Raw genomic sequence first — 20,190 nt, 5'->3', positions numbered from 1 at the left:
CATTCAATTTCATTCAATTTCATTCAATTTCATTCAATTTCATTCAATTTCATTCAATTTCATTCAATTTCATTCAATTTCATTCAATTTCATTCAATTTCATTCAATTTCATTCAATTTCATTCAATTTCATTCAATTTCATTCAATTTCATTCAATTTCATTCAATTATCGTTTTTGATTGCGGCAGCTGCAAGATAAATTTTGGGAAGAAATTAGAGCATTATTTGATGTGTATAAAAGGGCTAGATGTTGATTCTGTTATATCTGGGTATATATATTATGAAGGTGATTATTTATTTCTGTTTGACGATTGACGTGACATAAAGATTGTTTCCATTAAAAAGTTTTTTTAATTATTCAGAAAAAATAACACGATTTTCTATCCGTGTATTTAAGGTTATTGGGAGAGAGATATGTTACAATTGATGCTAAAAATACTACAAGCTTATCCTAATGCTACATTGCTAGGTAAACATTGTAAAATTTAATTAAGTTTTGAATTAAATAATCAAGAATGTAATGCACGGAAAGTTAATTGCAGTAGCGTATACTCTGCGTACACATTGAAACCAGTTCTCTCTGGGCGGAATTTGTAAACAAGAATTGATGCATCAGTGTTCGTTTAGTATCCGAGGAGGTTAAAAGCAATGAATTTTGATAATTTTGATAATTCACATAATAGTGTCCTATGACCAGAATATTTCATTGATTATTTATCTGAAAGATGGATCCCATGTCAGGCTTCGACATCCGTCTTGTGTTTGCATTACCGATCAGTGACAGTACACTGCAGTACAAAAGATGCGTACACCTCTAAGATAACTTTCCTTGCATTAAATCCTTGTAAATAATAATCTTTTGATAATAAGCGTTTTTAAAAATGTTAAAACTCTAATATTTATGCAAGCAATTTTTTTACAAGGGTGGTTAATTGCAACCTTATGGCGATATTTCAAGCTTAGACTATTTGGTCTCGCTGAATTAACAATCTGAAATATCAAAAGTTTACGACGTTGGGTTGCAAAAATTAGATTGGTCTTAAATTAGGTTGTTATTGTGACAAATTTCTAAAAATATTTTTTTTATTTCGAGTTTTTTTTGTCATTGTAGATGTTGGATCAAATATTGGTATGTTCAGCGTCACTGCTGCTGCTGCAAACTACAGGTAAATGCAGAATATTTCTTAAATTATTTTTTTAATATTTATTTTGATAATTTTTTGTTTTGTTTAGTGTCGTGGCAGTGGATCCGTTCAAAACTAATCTAGCATACATCAGGAATTTGGGCAACATTCAACATTATCAAACAAAATTCAATTTAACTTATTTGGATTAAGGTTAAAATATTGTTATTTATTGCGTATTTTTGAATCATATAATTAAAATAACGTCGTACAGTCGCTGTAAAGGGATGTTCAATAAGTTTTGCGAAATTTTTATAAAGGTACATCCCTATAATTATAAGTATAAACGTCGCTTATTGTAGAAAGGATTTCTTAGGGTTTTATTGTTGTATCTGCGTTTCATCAAACAAATTAGTTTCTTTGCCCAGAACCTTTTTGGAGCAAATAATGTCCAAATCTTTGTCATTTTTCAAATCGTGCTTTACAACTTTGTATGGAGCACCAAACTCATCAAAAATCATTAACTCAGAAGTCTGGCAAAATTGGTTTGAGAAATCTTCAATTGTGTCGACTATTTGTGGGGAATTCGCGGTTTTATTCCTTGTGTTGCCAACATTCTNTTTCATTCAATTTCATTCAATTTCATTCAATTTCATTCAATTTCATTCAATTTCATTCAATTTCATTCAATTTCATTCAATTTCATTCAATTTCATTCAATTTCATTCAATTTCATTCAATTTCATTCAATTTCATTCAATTTCATTCAATTTCATTCAATTTCATTCAATTTCATTCAATTTCATTCAATTTCATTCAATTTCATTCAATTTCATTCAATTTCATTCAATTATCGTTTTTGATTGCGGCAGCTGCAAGATAAATTTTGGGAAGAAATTAGAGCATTATTTGATGTGTATAAAAGGGCTAGATGTTGATTCTGTTATATCTGGGTATATATATTATGAAGGTGATTATTTATTTCTGTTTGACGATTGACGTGACATAAAGATTGTTTCCATTAAAAAGTTTTTTTTAATTATTCAGAAACAATAACACGATTTTCTATCCGTGTAATTAAGGTTATTGGGAGAGAGATATGTTACAATTGATGCTAAAAATACTACAAGCTTATCCTAATGCTACATTGCTGGGTAAACATTGTAAAATTTAATTAATTTTTTAATTAAATAATAATCTTTTGATAATAAGGTCTTTAAAAATGTTAAAACTCTAATAGAATTAATTATACAGAGGTTAAAACTGTTTATTAAAATAGTAAAATCTTTTTTCTGGCTTTTTTTACTGAAAAAAAATGTTGATTATAGTTAGATTAGGTCTGCTATATATATGGTTATAAAGCAAAGTTATTAGAGATTTTAGAAAACTAAATAATCATCAAATATAATTATAAGGTAAACAAACATTCTCCTCAATTCAAACTTAAATTTTCTATTTTCTATAAAATTGCAACCTGGTAAACCAATGGCATTTCAAAGTGTTTTTTTAGATACTTAACCTAACAGATTTCATAGTTTGAAATATCAATGCTTTTATGACATTTATGCAAGCAATTTTTTAACAAGGGTGGTTAATTGCAACCTTATGGCGATATTTCAAGCTTAGACTATTTGGTCTCGCTGAATTAACAATCTGAAATATCAAAAGTTTACGACGTTGGGTTGCAAAAATAAAGATATTAGATTGGTCTTAAATTAGGTTGTTATTGTGACAAATTTCTAAAAATATTTTTTTTATTTTCGAGTTTTTTTGTCATTTTAGATGTTGGATCAAATATTGGTATGTTCAGCGTCACTGCTGCTGCTGCAAACTACAGGTAAATGCAGAATATTTCTTAAATTATTTTTTTAATATTTATTTTGATAATTTTTTGTTTTGTTTAGTGTCGTGGCAGTGGATCCGTTCAAAACTAATCTAGCATACATCAGGAATTTGGGCAACATTCAACATTATCAAACAAAATTCAATTTAACTTATTTGGATTAAGGTTAAAATATTGTTATTTATTGCGTATTTTTGAATCATATAATTAAAATAACGTCGTACAGTCGCTGTAAAGGGATGTTCAATAAGTTTTGCGAAATTTTTATAAAGGTACATCCCTATAATTATAAGTATAAACGTCGCTTATTGTAGAAAGGATTTCTTAGGGTTTTATTGTTGTATCTGCGTTTCATCAAACAAATTAGTTTCTTTGCCCAGAGCCTTTTTGGAGCAAATGTTGTCCAAATCTTTGTCATTTTTCAAATCGTGCTTTACAACTTTGTATGGAGCACCAAACTCATCAAAAATCATAAACTCAGAAGTCTGGCAAAATTGGTTTGAGAAATCTTCAATTGTGTCGACTATTTGTGGGGAATTCGCGGTTTTATTCCTTGTGTTGCCAACATTCTCACCTTGTACATATCATTTCTAATGCATTTTGTATCATTTTAAAGGTGTCTGCAATTTGTATTTGGAAAGTTTTAGAACAAATTTTTGTGTATTGAGCACCACAAGTGTTACTGTCCTGTCGAAACATTTTTAAAAATCCCGTGTAGTACAACCTGCAAGCAGGAAAAGGTGGATTAAGTAAAAAAAAAAGTCTGATTGTGGAAGACGATGCCTGGCCGCGTTAAACAAGTTCCACAAGATTCAACAGAATGAGATAGAACGGATACGGGGCATTGTACTGACGGACAGTCTAACACGTGTGATATTGATATAGACTCATGTTCTGAACCCTCTAGTAATAAGTTATAAGAAATATAGATACTGGAAGTACTTTATGCGTTTTTATTAGAGTCTGACTCACGTCCTCTATATGATAATAAATAAATGGGAGAAGACAACCAGGGGATATACAGTGAGCTTTGAAAAAAAATACAGAGCTGAGGCCTAAGACGTCTAGAAATTAAAAAATCGCAAAACTTAATGAACATACCTCGTACCAACAATGTTTTTGTCTTAATCTCTGTTTAATCCTGAGTTTGCTCTGTATACAAGACTAAGCACTGTACTGCACGGAAGCCAAGATAATGTACGGTACATACCTCATACAATCAGGTTCATTTTGTTCATTTAATCAAAAGATAAAGATTGTATTTAAGTTATAATTAAATATACAGAGTGATCCATATCATATTGGAATATCTTCAAGGCAACTTACTGAAGAACCATGCATTCTGTTTCACGTCAATCTAAAGTAAATTGCACGTAATACTGAAATATTAAGTGTTTTCATAACTCTTGTTATTAAAGAGATATTGAGATGAACAAAAATTTTTTTAAGGGGAATTGAGTCTTTGTCACAAAATATGATTTTCTAATCTCTGTATCTTTGTAATCCAATGCCGTAGACCTAGATATTTTAAACTATTAATTCCAATTAATCTAAGTTTGAAATATCAAAGGTTTACACCATCAGTTGGAAGAAATATAAGTATTAGAAAATCAGAGTTTGTTACAAAGACTCCATTCCTTTCTAACATTTAACTGGATAAATTTACATGTGCGTAAAATCAAAATTAGACAAGCTATGGGTCTAATAGATCGTAGAATAAAATCGTTCGTGTTGTAAATAAAACGACGTTTTTTTAAATTAATACAAAAGAAAAGTTAGTTCAATAAAAGTGCTATGGGTTTTTTAAAAAATTGTTTGAAAAAATCGTTCGTTTAGTAAAAATACGATAGTTTTTATTCCAAAATCTTTCGTCTGTTCAATAAAAACACTATAGTTTTTTTTAAGATCGTTCGAACGATTTTAAATCGCTCTCTTTTTTCGGTCGATTACACTAGATTTTTTATTTCTGTGAACGGTCTAAGTCGTTTCTCTATCGTTTGTTCACAAGAAATATGCCCATCTCTAGTTTATTCCAAATATGCCCATCTCTAGTTGTATCCCAAATATGCCCATCTCTAGTTAGTTGTATCCCAAAAATCCCAATTTAGAGCTATCCACGCTCCAATATGACATGACAAATAATGAATAAATCGATTATTTTGGTAATATAAAAGTGGAAGTTAGCTTGGTTTCAAAATTAATAATTTTGATATAAAAGCTACTTTTGTTTTATATTTTAGCATAATTGTTAACCTCTGGTTTTCATTGGAAAAAGGACCAGTCAAAATTGAAAAAAATATATTTGAGATGGAAAAAAACCTTGGTAAAAAATGTATTATTTAAGGTGCAACACCCTTTGTCACTGCAGACGTTGCTAGAACCAAACCGGTAATCTTATGTTTTTTTTTTTACAAAATCCTAACATGGAATTTATTGAAATGTGGAACATTTTTAAATGGAAAAAACGGAACTGATCACACTCGCCTAAAATTCAAGATTGTAATCCTGATAGGTTTGGATCCGGATGTCGGGGGACCATGAATATTTTAACGATGAATTATTTTAGCTTAAATAGCCAAACTTAGAAATATCAAAGGTTTGCATAATCAGGTTGCAAAGAACTGGTTAGAAATTTTCTACAAATTTTGATTTTCCATTTTCATATATCTTTACAACCTGATGTCGTAGACCTTTAATCAAAGGTTTGCATCATGGAAAAATGTGTGTCGAATGTTTTGTTCGTTAAAACATCCAACAGAAATGAAAAACGCAATTTAATCCAACTGCAATTTTTTTGTCAGAACATTCCTTGCATGGTATGTTTTAACAATGAAAATTTCCCTGTATGAAAATTAAAGGACTGCAGTATGATTTTGGTGAATTATATTGTAGTAATAAGCCTCGTGTGTCAAAAATAATTTTAATTTCAAATGTTTTTAACTTTCCCAAAAATATGTTAATTTCCATATGCAACCTATTTGAACCCTAAACTTCACACAAGAAATTACTTTGCAATCGTGATGTCATACTTTTGTCTAGAAATACCCTGTTGAAAATAACTTAAAAACACATTGTTTCTAACTTTGAAATGAAAATAAAAGACGACGAAATACATTTGAATCCCTGCACTGTTGATACTAGAAATGGGAATTTAATTTTCAACTTAAGATGCAACTTCTAGAAGAAGAGATTCTGATGCATAGTTTAAAACTAATGAGCTGATCACTATTTGGAGGGAGGAAGTGCAACCACACCAATTTGTATCTCAAAAATCTGTTTTGCAGCAAGCGCTATGAATAATTTATAAACTCCAACCACAATTAATTGTGTTTAAGAAAAAAAATCCTTTTTAACTTTTAAGACTGTGTGGTACTTAGGATACTGTAGGTACTGGATGGAATCGGGGTACTAGGGGGTACTGCGGGGTACTCTTCTGGGTACTGAGTGGTACTGGGAGGTACTGGTGGGAACTTGGGGGTCCTGGGTGATACTGCGGGGAAATTTGTGGTAATAAGGGGTACTGCAGGGTACACCGAGGTACTGTTAGGTACTATGGGGTACTGTTAGGTACTGTGTGGGGNTGTTTTACATGAATGAAAATAATACAAAACTAGAGTAAAGTGATACCCAGAAATGCTTTATAACGGTATTAAATATTTTTGTTTAAAGATATCTACTAGATGTAAAGCAATATTTATCAATACTTATTTTGACTTAAACTCTTACCTAAATGAATTTAGAAAAAATATTCCGGTTTAAGAAAGTTTTTAATAGATATTTGCAACCATTAAAAATCAAACTTTATCAGATTTATAAGAAGTTTTAAAAAATATGCAACAAAAAAATGTGTGACACACCTAGGCTAAGTTTGTCAATATATTTAAACAAAAACATATTGCAGTCCTTAAATGATCATACAGGGAAATCTGTATCTTTATAAACATAAAAGGGAAAGTTCTGACACCTCCAGGAAACTTTAGCTCAACTCATAAAATTTTATGATGGCCCCTTCAACAATGCACTTTTTCTATATTTATTCTATTTTCTATTTATTTGAGTTAAATGTATTAATTACTTGGCGAAGCACTTTAATTTTATAATTTCTATATCTTTGCAACCTGAGCACGGGTTTAATGAATTTTAGCTAGGTCTAGAGACGGTTCAACCACTTATCTTGAATCGGTTATTAAGGATTTGTCCATGTCCTATAGATTAAATCTAGCTTAAATTCATTAAATTATTTCCCTCGTGTAGTAAATCGTTGATATTTCAAGCTTTGATTACTCGATGTATAAAACACTAAAAAAATCATAGTTTGAAATATCAAGACACCAAGATTTAAAGGTATACAGATTGGAAAAATAGAGAATGAGACAAGTAATCCGTTTCTTTATTTGATTTAATTTAATTTGATTTAAGAGTGAAGAGATAGGAGAAGGGGTAGAGTCAATAACATTTAACGAACTTCTTGATGTTGTGCATACTGATACAGTTATAGTTAAAATGGACATCCAGGGAGCAGAATGTAAGGTATCTACATTTTTCTAGGCTCCAACAAATTTCCATTAACCTTTCCTTGGGAATTCACCAATAATGGTAGAAAAATGTGCAAAATCTGAAAAATTTAGTGAAATATTTTTATTCTTTTTAATTTTTTTTTAAGGATCAGATTCCTTCAGTTTACCTACAGTGAAACCCTTAATAACGAATACATCGAAAGAATTCATCAAATGTCGTATTCTTCACTTTCTGATAATGGAATGTTGCAGATATTTAGTTTTTTAATTAAATGATTATATGGAACTCTTTAAAACTGTTCCCGCATATTCATGGCTATTTATTTATTTTCGCAAATACTTAAATTTATATAAAACTCATTGAAAAATTGTAAAGTCGACATTTGATAAAATCTTCCGATGTATTCGTTACTAAGGGTTTCACTGTATAAAAATTCTAGGCCCTGATACCTTTCCTGCAGAAAAAGATAAAGGAAATAAAAAACTTCTGAAAACAATAAATCCAGGCATTAAAGGGATTGTTCATGTAATTTCAAATATCCCTGTTTTTCTTTCAGATAACTAATAATTTATTTTTGTGGTTTCTAAAATGGAAATCAATTACTTCGCCAGTCCCTTGACGTGAAAAGGACAACCCTCAGATAATGAAGTATAGAGTATTCCTTTCAGCCCGGACAGCTACTCTACTCTTACTTTACAATCTACATTTAATATATATGGATACTTCTATTTAAAGGGACTGTAAGCGTATAATTTCAAATGACATGCAAATATTACAATGCCCGGTATACAACAGTATCCGTAAAACCTTAATCTAATAAAAAATGTGTAAAATACCGTCGTTTTTCTGACTCGAAATGTATTTAATTCTGAAAATTTCTCCAAGTTTGTGCAAGAAAAGTGCAAGTCACTTTTTAAGAGAAACCACAAAAGAAAATAACAGTTTAAAGAAACTAAAACATAGAAATCATACTTAATTAGACAAAGATTTAAATGGTACTGATGTAAATCGGACCAAAGGCGTAGTTTAGGATTTCATATGGGGGAGGGGGAATTTAAATATTTTAAATTTTAAATTTTACTCCCGCCCCCTTAAAAATATACAGTCAACAAGTTATGGGTTTCAAGCAAAGAGAATAGAATATATATTAGAGGGGAATTTAGAGAATCTCTCGGTATGAAATTTTTCAGTCCCTTTCAGCCTAAAAGGGAGTTCAAAGTGGACAAATCATTTAAATGTTCACAAATTATATGCAGTAGAGCACATTTATACAGTATGTTCCCTAGACTATCCATTTCAATTTCGAATTTTTTTTAAGCTGTTAAATAAACTTTATAATGAATTAGGTGAACAAAAAACATTTATAGTTATAACGGAAAATCATCGTTTGTAAAGTGAAATGATCATTAGTCAGTTATGAAACCCGCCTAAATTATATTAATTTGAGATTTTCTACAAAATGATATTCCAGAGCCCAAAAGGTTATATAGCATAAATAAGTGAAGTACACCTGCAGTATGAAAACAGTACAACAAAATGGCCGTTTTACACTTTTTTCTAGTAAATTCCCCTCCAATATATATTCTATTCTCTTTGGTTTCAAGTTGGGTTTGATTTCAATTTTCCGATCATTTCTGGCATTGAGGGATTCGATATCAGATAAAAAGCATCATTGCCTACCTTTTACCTTTCACCTTTCTTATTCATTTCCTATGATATAATCACTATTAACATTAACTACATTTATGTAACTAGATTTATTTTAATTATTAGTAATATATTTTATATATATTTAGGGTAACACATGAAAGAGGTTAAATTTTTTTTGGGGGGTGCATAGGTTCAATTGGTGATGTGATCCAATATTAGCATATTGTGAAAGTTTTTGGTTGATCGGTGCATTGCATATGGTACAGTCGTCTTCGGTTTTTCGAAAAAAACCTAGATTTTTCATTTTATTAAATTTTTCTAAAAGCAAAAAGTTTCAAATGTTTAATGAACACTTTCTGAAAAAAGCTAAATGAAGTAAAGCTGCATGTTTTTAAGTGTTCAGGAGGTGTTTTCAGATATTTTAGGTAAAGGTACAGTTCTCAGAATATATATAATATAGAATAACAGGTGGCAGCATTTGGTTTGGGAAGTGTTGGACTGTGGAGGTTATGCAGTAAAATACATAAATGTACAGATGTGGTTAGGTGGAAATTTTTAACAAGCTGAGTATTCTTTGAAAATATTGCATATTTGAGCAAACTCATCAACTAGGAATTTCTGAAATTTTTTAAATAACGATATAAGTCGCAGTAACGAAAAAGCAGGAATTAACGAAATACGCAAAAACCAAGATTTTCTTAAGAATTTGCGCGAAATAGCTTTTGCACATCAAAGCAAAATTATATCAAAATTTCGTGCAATTTTTACTCGACACTTACAGTGAAACTTTTAATAACGGATATATCGGAAGAATTTATCAAATGTCGTCTTGACAATTTTTCAATGAGTTTTATACTATATTTCGTAAATTTCAGTATTTGCGAAAATAAATAAATAGCTCTGAATATGCGGGTACAGTTATAAAGAGTTCCATATAATCATTTAATAAAAAAAACTAAATATCTGCAACATTCCATTATCAGAAAGTAGAGAATACGACATTTGATGAAATCTTTCGATGTATTCGTTATTTTGGGTTTCACTGTAAAAATAATGAAAGCATGTTTTAAATGTCGTTTTACTTTTCTGAGAATTTGAATTTCTATTATTTTTAAAATATGTTTATTATGCCCAAAAAATTAATTATATGCCAATCATTTTCAAATCATCTGCTCTCAGGGCTTTTAAGGTTTAGAAAATGCGACCATCAAAACCGGGATTGATTTGTTCCATGCAATGTGCAGTTACATCAAAAAAGTAAATTGATAACCTCCTCATTGTGACCAATTTCATCGGGTTTAATGATTTTCTGGCCTTATTCTAATTTTAAAAATCTTTATTTTTATTTTTCTTGTTATTATCAAAAATGATAATGTTACTGAGTACTGACAATGTAATCTTTGATATTAATGTGCAACTCTAAATGTGCAATTGCTTATTTTTACAAAAAATTCCATGCATGTATGCAATTGTTCACAAATGAATATGATACGTACGTGTCATGCATAAAATTATAAATGTGGTTAATATATATCATGCATGTCATTTACTATTTTAAACAATAGTTAATTTAATATTAAAATCGTTAGCAACAACAAAAATTCTTAACACGGACGTGCATGTGAACATTAAACAATATTAATAAATTTATTTTAACAATAAGTTTTTGAAAATTTGCACTTATTACATAACATATGTTGAAAAATAAGTATTCAATACGATACTGAGCATTTTAGACCTCAACCTTTTTAATATTTGTCAACTTGGATATTTTCTACAACACAATGTTAATTATCCAGCTGAGCAAACATTTTGTTGTTTCACATCTAAATTTAAATCTTTCATGCAACAATGTAATCTAAATAAGTTTGGTTTAATTTAAACATGCATTAATAATTAAAAATTAAATTAGAGAATCACTAAACGTGAAGATTTACGGGAACAGTTTTAAAGAGCCCCATACAATCATTTAATTAAAAAAACTAAATATCTGCAACATTCCATTATTAGAAAGTGAAGAATACGACATTTGATAAATTCTTTCGATGTATGGCTTATTTGGGGTTTAACGGTAGAATTAAAGGATATGCTAGCGTAGGGCGTTTTGAAAATGTATTGGTGTCATATGCATGTTCATTTAGAAAAACGTTTACTTTTAGCCAGTTTTGCCCCCCATAACCGATAGGAATCTCATTTTTGAAAGTAAGAAAAGCCGAGCCCACCCCCCTAAAAAAATGGTATGCGCAAATAAAAATTGAAGTCATGACTCCCGAGTTATATCCTAATTATGAAATCCACTAGAACACCAAACCACCCCGCTTATCATTGAAGTACACTTTGACCCCTAGAACTGTACAATACAGGGTGATTTTGCATAAATACGATGTTTATTTATTTATCTATGGGGTCACTTGAAATTAGGCTTACAGCCCCGTTAAATATATAAAACTAAAAAAATGTTTCCGTAAATACTTTGAAAGCAAAATTTACTGAGTAAAGATTACGATTTTTTCTCCATGAGTTCAAAAAATAGCATTCAAGATCATATGCTAATTTATTACATTGAAAGTTTTTTTTTATTTCCCGAAGACAAAATACATTCCATATATAATAATGGAATGGCAATGGATTACATACAATATGATGGGACTGTGCCCAGACATTCAACCTCTTATAAAGGTAACAACTGAACATCACTTGGGCATTATATGTATGCAAAAATATTTCACATTTTTAACATTGCCAAAAATAAAACTGAGAAAAAAAATCAAAAATTGATAGATCCCGCTGCCGAAAAGATGTAACAACCAAATTAGTTGAATTTTTTCGATCGAGTAAAAAACACAAAAATTTTCATGTTTTACAAATGTCGCTGGATTTTCTTTATTTATCTTTTTAATTGATTTTAAATAGCTAGATTTGTTGAAAACTGATTTTGGTTTACGATAAACTTTAACCAGGACTTTGAAATAAAAGAACAACATAAAAGATAATTCAAATCATTTCATTTGGTTCATTTTTAGCATTTTCTGTTGGGATCAAAATTTGGCTTAAGCGCACGAACAAAGTATTAGGTTTTGTTCAAACACTTGGGCATATCAAGGATAGAGTATGATCTCGTCTAACTCTAGAAAATGAGGCGCTTAATTTTAAAAGTTAGGTCGTGGTTAGGGCCGCCATCTAAATTGCCTCGTAAGCATCCGTGGAAGAATCAAATTTTATTAAGTCCTTAATATCGAGTGCATTTTTAAAAATTTCCGGAAGTTTTAGATTCTGAACCAGACATAAAAAATATTAATCTTAGTTTATTATTGACAACTCCAAGTACCAATACTTCCCACAGTTCCACACTTCCATCAGTTCCACACTTCAACACTTCAACACTTCAATACTTCAACACTTCAACACTTCAACACTTCAACACTTCAACACTTCAACACTTCAATACTTCAACACTTCAATACTTCAACACTTCAACACTTCAATACTTCAACACTTCAATACTTCAAAATTTCAAAACTTTAAACTCCTAAACTCCTAAACTTTTTATAACTCCATGAATAAATGCAAAAACATTTAAAAATTGCTATATCAATTTTGAAAAGAAAAAATGGTCGCATTAATATATTCCTCGATAGAACCCAAATACAAGATTAGTACATGAATATTTAAAAATATGTCCGAACTGTATAAACTGGTTTTAGGACCCGGTCCGGATTAGACGAGATGATACTCTATCATAAAAAGTATTTCTTAAACAGTTAAACTTTAAAATGGTATTAGAAAAAAATAATTACATGATTTTAACATATTCTTAAAATCTTTGTTGTTGTGACCGGCCCCCCGTTTTTTAGGCATTTCTGGACAATGGTTACTTTCCTGCCAATGTTACTACAAGACATGAACTAGAGTAAGTCAATTTTTATTTACAATTTTTCACAATATACCGAGATTTTTTATTAAAACAGAGCTTTTAAAAATCCTTCTATAATTGGTACATTGAAATTTAGCTTTGCAAGTTAGTAAAAAATTTCTCTTTTACCGAGGATCTTAAAGAATTTTTTTGACAAATTGTTCTCATGAACCCATGGAAAATAAAAATCTAAGTATTTAGTTGTATTTTTCTAGTATTGAAACTCAGAAGACCTGGTATGATGTACTTTGGGTTCATCAGGATGCCATACATTAGAAAAAGTTCTACATAAATGGACTGATTACTCCTCTTTGCTTTTGAATGATAAAAAGGATATATTGCTCCTAAATGATAAAAAATAAGATATATTGCGCTTCTGAATGATTGAAAAAAAAACAGTTTTTAAGAAAGCTGTTAGCTTTTTTACACTAAGATTTGAGAACACCTTGATATTTTAGGATGGACAAAATCAAAATAAACTATTTTATATTTTAACTTTTTTAAGATTTATAACAGTTTGATAGATAGCCAGATAATTACTCCAATATCTCAATTACATTGCTTCATAGCTTTTTAAAAATCTCCCCCAGGGATTGTCAACCCTATTGAAAATGTACATAATAACCCAATTTCCATAACTTGCTCAAACAAAGAATTCTTTCAGTCATATACAGTTAAACTACTTCTGCATCCATTGCTTAATTCCAAACTCTAAATAATTATTTTACTTACAATTTAAAGAAAAAAACTTTTAAATCTTAAGCAAAGTTCTTTAAGCCCGTTTCACACCAAGATAAAAATGAAGGAGGGGGGCTACCAAGAAATACGGGCAGCTTACACAAAATATTTCGGGCACCAATAATGGATTTCTTAAAAGAAAAATTATTTTATTTTATATCATTTTAAAGTTAAGTATTTGCTAGAAAATTGTTTCTGTTTAAAATATTAGTCTTACCATCACAAAAGAGTTAAAAACTGTGGATTAAAAAGAATCGCATACTGAGAAATTATTATTTATTATTTACATGGTTTTTTGTTTAGCTTGTAATAATAAAATTGTGATAATTTTTAATTGTTGAATATTATTGTTAAAAATATAAATATTAAGTTAAAAACGGCTTTAGAGTGTATTTTTATGTATATCAATGTTTTCTGTTACTACTTCTAGAGTATTTTCTCCCCACCTAGAGCCAAAACAACATGGATGAACAAAAGTGAACAATTTAAGATTTTATAATTTTTGAGAAAAAAGTGTCAACAGCTACTATGTTTTTTTCAAATTAATATTTTTTTACCCCAAAAATATTTTAAAAGAAATCAAATTTCAAAAACTTAGCTTTAAGCTTAAGGATTAAAAAAAGTTTTAAGTAAGGATAAAAAAAAAATTTTCTCAAATTTTGAAATTTTGAAAGTTTTGGAGCCGTTTAACTCCGACCCAAAAAAATTGTAAAATGAAATATGTTTTATCTTAAACTTTGAACTGTGTGCAAAATTTCAGCCAAATCAGAAATGGCCACTTCCATAATTGTCAAAAAATTGTTCCTTTTGTTTTGAAATGACCCAACGGCTAATTCCGTTCCTGAACAATTTCAAAATTAACGATTTTGCAATTCTTACACTATGTCAAATGTTGATGCAAAAAAAAGCATAAACGATCCAAAAACGAATTTGTTTATGCAGTCGTTTTTGATTAATTTTTTCTTTGCTTAGGATTAAATTATTGCAAAGTCTAATAATCTCAAACTTCTCAGAATACTATTTTGAAAAGTTTAAAAAAAACACGAACCAAATTACGATTAACAGCTGCACCAAAGGGATTTAGTCAGCATTGGAATCGGCCGGCTCTAGCCTATGAAACATTTTCTTACAGTTTTATCATGAGCTAACGAAAAAAAAACTTCATATTGGAACCTATGTCTCATGTTGAAGAACATGTAACTTAATGAAGAAAAGAAAAACTAAAATCATCTCATTGTTAATAATTATCATATTTATTCTTCTATTTTGTGGATTACAATCTTAAAACAACATGGAAGATTTCTGAAAAATAAATCATCATTATTTGTTGAGCTTAAACTCTCACTTCCCGTCATTGGATTTCAACCTGTTACATTTGTTTGGAAGATCAGATTGCAAAATTATTAAATTAAAATTTTGGCTAAATTTCTCTCATTTCTTTATGTATTAAAATATGTATTTTTTTTGCACATTTTTAATACATAGCTGGATTTTCACAATTTTCACTGCGGTAATTAGATTATGCATCATTTTTCATGTTTGTGAGTTTTGTTGCACTCTGTCATTTCACCGTAGGTCGTTTTACCATTGGTTGCCTTTTTAGTTTTTGTCCATTTATCGTTTGACCCTATATTGTTTGTCCATTAATTGGTTGAACCTATATGTCAGGTTCTAAATTGTAACCTGAAATCTTTATTGGGAGATTCTGTAGAATAAATGAAATAATTCATGAAATAATCCTGAGCTAGAAACTTTTGAATGGTGGATATCGGGATTAATTTCTGATCCACTCTTTTTCTTAACCTCGAGATTGAATAATGCTTGTTCTCCTCTTGTAATTAATCTCCAGATTAATTAACAGATCGGGATTAAGAGTATTACATTCTAAAGTTTTCAGCACTGAACAATTTATAAAATATCGGTCTTCAACACCGTTAATATAATTGAGATCGTTTGTAAACGGTAACTTTAAGATTTCTTTTTTACCCATATTGAGGCGGGGTTCTGAATCTATGTATAGTTCGGGTTCAAGAGAGGTTTGAAACAAACAAAAAAAAATAGTTTTTGACAAATGTTTAGATGTGAGTGTGACACTTGGCTTCTTTCAAGGGCTTTTAAAAAAACTCTTACAGATTACAGCTTTCTCAGTAGGTATCACTATACTAAATCAAAGAATTATTTAAAAAGACGATATCCAATTCGTCACTGAATTCCCATGTTTATTGGGACACCCTGTATATTTGTTGATTATATATATCAGAGGGGCATATATATCTTGAAAATTGTTCCCCCTTTTTAAAAAAAAATTTTCCTCAAAAATGAGATATGTTTGCGCGGATTTTTGTTTAAAAAATGTTGAAAATTATGAAAAAAAAACTTGCCTTATAATGTGAAATTTTTCCACACACCATAAAAATAATTTCATAAATGAGGCCCCCCTGTTCGTTCCCCTCGGGGGGGGGGGCACGTGCGACGAGTCCACCCCGCACTCTCTCGTACCCCTGTCCCAACCCTATGATTTAATAATAAAAACAAACAAACCGAGAACACTGAAAATGATAAACGTTAAATTCTGAAAAACAAAAGAATATCTAAAAAGTTAGCAAATAAATTTATTTTTACGATATTGCTTTAAAATTAAATAGTACAGCATACAATATATAAATCAGATTGTTCTAGAGCTGTTTTAATGGAAAAGATGTTTTTTTTTCATGAGTAAAATGGCTCAAATTCTTTTTAGAAAACAAATGTTTTTTTTTCTAAAATTGAAGCAGCTGATTTTTCTAAGATTGTGGCAGCTGACTTTTTTAAAGAAGATAAACATCTGAATTCTTTTGTAAAAAAACAGCTTACATATTTTCTGTATAGAACAGAAGATTTAAATTATTTAAGAAATTACTACGGATGAGATTAAATACAAACAATGTCAAATTTGAAAAGAATACGAATTTACTGAGAACAATGCTATTGAAATTAGTACAATAATTTGTACTTCTCCTTAGTTTACGCCATAAATATTCGCAAGAATACTTTAGGCAGATAGCGCCGTTTCTCAATTCATATGTTGAGTTTTAACTATAATTAGGATGAGCATCGTTTACAGAGAACAAGTGTTGACAATTTTTTTGGCTTACAAATACAGCTCTTTATTACCTTGTTGTTAAACACAAAAAAAAGGGAGAACCCCACTAGATTCGAATTTGAAAAAAGAAATTAAGAAATGAGCAAAAATCTAGCACGAGAAGAATTTCATTTTTGAGATAGACATAATAATAAATGTGAATGAAAATCTTTTAATCTTTTAAAGGTTTGAAAAAATCATTTTGAAAGGGTTCAAGCGATTAAGCAAAGTAGTTTAAAAGTTTAATCAAATTTTGCAAGTTACAAAGTTTAAATAATTTACTTTTAAATTTAAATACAATTATATATAATAAACTTTATAGAAATCCATGCCGGAACTTTGGATTTAGAACAAAACAAGATTTTTATTTCTCACTTTTTTAAGACGCCCAAATCTTTGGGGTTTAACCGAAACTTCTGTTACACTTTACACACTGTTTTTCTTTGAGCATGCAACAGGCAATAATACCAAATGGGAATAAAAGAACAGCTAGAACAACACCTAAAAGAAAGAAAAAAAAATTATTACTTAACAATATGGCTCGAAGCATTGTAATACTACCGATTTTGCAACAGAAGTGACGGAACTGATCTAAGTTTTAAGATTTAAACATAAACATTATAAACTTAAAAACTGTGATACGAAAGAATAATTGTCCTCAATATTTACCTATTGGAGGATAATTGTCCTCTATATTTACCAATTGGAGGATAATATGTCCTCTATATTTACCCACTGGAGGATAATATGTTCTCTATATTTACCAATTGGAGGATAGTATGTTCTCTATATTTACCAATTGGAGGATAATATGTCCTCTATATTTACCTGCTGGAGGATAATTGTCCTCTATATTTACCTACTGGAGGATAATATGGTCTCTATATTTACCCACTGGAGGATAATATGTTCTCTATATTTACCAATTGGAGGATAATATGGTCTCTATATTTACCTATTGGAGGATAATTGTCCTCTATATTTACCAATTGGAGGATAATATGTCCTCTATATTTACCCACTGGAGGATAATATGTTCTCTATATTTACCTACTGGAGGATAATATGTCCTCTATATTTATCTGCTTGAGGATAATATGTCCTTTATATTTACCAATTGGAGGATAATATGGTCTCTATATTTACCTACTGGAGGATAATATGTCCTTTATATTTACCAATTGGAGGATAATTGTCCTCTATATTTACCAATTGGAGGATAATATGCCCTATATATATTTACCTACAGGAGTATACTATATTTACCAACTATGAGACAATTAAAACAAGTTATATGCTTTGCATTAGATTTCTTTCTAATTTATTAACACAGTTCTTGGCAGAAATTTATTTTCCATTGCAAATGATTGTTCTGTAAATCTTTCTGATCTTACTAAAATGTTATTTAAGAAACAAATGAAATACTTTGATGCCCATTGGACCATGCGTGGAAAGTTCCAGTTATACAAGAACTTTTAAATACATGAACGAATAATTTATATGTTGAAGGATTCGATGATTACGTAAAAACTGAAATGATAAATATTTTATGTAATGAGTAATGATCAATGTCGCCTTTTTCATAATTTTGCTCATTTTCCTTTTTTCTTTTGTAAAATTATATATTCAAAAATTTATATAAACAAATTTAAACTACACCATTTATATGTGTATTTATATCTTTGTTTATGAATAAATCTTTATAAAAGTAATAATATGTCCTCTATATTTACCCACTGGAGGATAATATGTTCTCTATATTTACTTACTTGAGGATAATATGGTCTCTATATTTGCCTACTGGAGGATAATATGTTCTGTATATTTACTTACTGGAGGATAATATGGTCTCTATATTTACCTACTGGAGGATAATATGTTCTGTATATTTACCAATTGGAGGATAATATGTCCTCTATATTTACCTACTGGAGGATAATATGCTCTCTATATTTACTTACTGGAGGATAATATGTTCTCCATATTTACTTACTGGAGGATAATATGTTCTCTATATTTACCTACTGGAGGATAATATGTTCTCTATATTTACCAATTGGAGGATAATATGTTCTCTATATTTACCTACTGGAGGATAATATGTTCTCTATATTTACCTACTGGAGGATAATTGTTCTCTATATTTACCTACTGGAGGATAATTGTCCTCTATATCTCCTCCGCAGTAAGTACAGTTTGATCTAAAAACATGTAATTATAAGTTAAAGCATGACATTATCATTAAGTCGAAGCAACGTCAATTGGTTAGGTGGAAATTTTTAACAAGCTGAGTATTCTTTGAAAATATTGCATATTTGAACAAACTCATCAACAATGAATTTCTGAAATTTTTTAAATAACGATATAGGTCGAAGTAACGAAATAGCAGGAATTAACGAAATACGCAAAAACCAAGATTTTCTTTGCACGAAATAGTTTTTGCGCATAAAAGCAAAATTATATCAAAATTTCGTGCAATTTTTACTCGACACTTAGAAATAATGAAAGCATGTTTTAAATTTCGTCTTAATTTTCTGAGCATTTGAATTTCTATTATTTTTTAAATCTGTTTATTATGCCCAAAAAAAATTAATTATATGGTAATCATTTTCTAATTATCTGCTCTCAGGGCTTTTAAGATTTAGAAAATGCGACCATCAAAACCGGGATTGGTTTGTTCCATGCAATGTGTTACATCAAAAAAGTAAATTGATAACCCCCTCATTTTGTACTAATTTCATCGGGTTTAATGATTTTCTGGCCTTATTCTAATTTTAAAAATCTATATTTTTATTTTTCTTGTTATTATCAAAAATGCTAAAGTTACTGAGTACTGGCGATGTAATCTTTGATATTAATGTGCAACTCTAAATGTGCAATTGCTTATTTTTACAAAAAATTCCATGCATGTATGCAATTGTTCACAAATGAATATGATACGTACGTGTCATGCATAAAATTATAAATGTGGTTAATATATATCATGCATGTCATTTACTATTTTAAACAATAGTTAATTTAATATGAAAATCGTTAGCAACAACAAAAATTCTTAACACGGGCGTGCAAGTGAACATTAAACAATAATAATAAATTTATTTTAACAATAAGTTTTTGAAAATTTGCACTTATTACATAACATATGTTGAAAAATAAGTATTCAATACGATACTGAGCATTTTAGACCTCAACCTTTTTAATATTTGTCAACTTGGATATTTTCTACAACACAATGTTAATTATCCAGCTGAGCAAACATTTTGTTGTTTCACATCTAAATTT

The 20,190-nt window shown here is 29.5% G+C and overlaps 2 protein-coding genes across 2 annotated transcripts; one reads left to right on the top strand and one right to left on the bottom strand.

The window, feature by feature from the left end:
- The first annotated feature begins 1,985 nt into the window (after positions 1-1,985).
- LOC111702989 (uncharacterized) lies at positions 1,986-14,093 on the top strand. Its single transcript, XM_023474823.1, has 12 exons — positions 1,986-2,095; positions 2,208-2,279; positions 2,908-2,962; positions 3,030-3,074; positions 4,132-4,191; positions 4,254-4,285; positions 5,313-5,356; positions 7,388-7,498; positions 7,926-7,958; positions 11,726-11,815; positions 12,991-13,046; positions 13,265-14,093. Exons 1-12 carry the CDS (start codon positions 2,038-2,040, stop codon positions 13,323-13,325), a joined length of 717 nt encoding a protein of 238 aa, XP_023330591.1. The 5' UTR covers positions 1,986-2,037; the 3' UTR covers positions 13,326-14,093.
- A 2,290-nt stretch (positions 14,094-16,383) lies between these two features.
- On the bottom strand, positions 16,384-19,109 carry LOC111702997 (brain protein I3; the record flags this gene model as incomplete). Its single annotated transcript, XM_023474834.1, is given in 2 exon segments — positions 16,384-17,409; positions 19,057-19,109. Coding segments are annotated over 2 exon segments (151 nt in total), but the record flags the coding sequence as incomplete, so codon positions are not given.
- Positions 19,110-20,190: the final 1,081 nt, after the last annotated feature.

The sequence above is a fragment of the Eurytemora carolleeae genome, unplaced genomic scaffold (genome assembly GCF_000591075.1).
Source record: "Eurytemora carolleeae unplaced genomic scaffold, Eaff_2.0 scaffold496, whole genome shotgun sequence".
NCBI classification, from domain to species: domain Eukaryota; kingdom Metazoa; phylum Arthropoda; class Copepoda; order Calanoida; family Temoridae; genus Eurytemora; species Eurytemora carolleeae.
The sequence above is the reverse complement of the archived record's forward strand: the minus strand, read 5'-3'. Positions and strand labels throughout refer to the sequence as shown.

What these genes read in the sequence shown, in the direction of transcription:
- LOC111702989 (XM_023474823.1), top strand. Translation starts at nt 2,038, where the DNA reads ATGTGTATAAAAGGGCTAGATGTTGATTCTGTTATATCTGGGTATATA. An exon ending in CATATTGGAATATCTTCAAG is followed by an intron (nt 4,286 to 5,312) that starts GCAACTTACTGA and finishes GTATTATTTAAG; the next exon opens with GTGCAACACCCTTTGTCACT. An exon ending in TCCAGGGAGCAGAATGTAAG is followed by an intron (nt 7,499 to 7,925) that starts GTATCTACATTT and finishes TAAAAATTCTAG; the next exon opens with GCCCTGATACCTTTCCTGCA.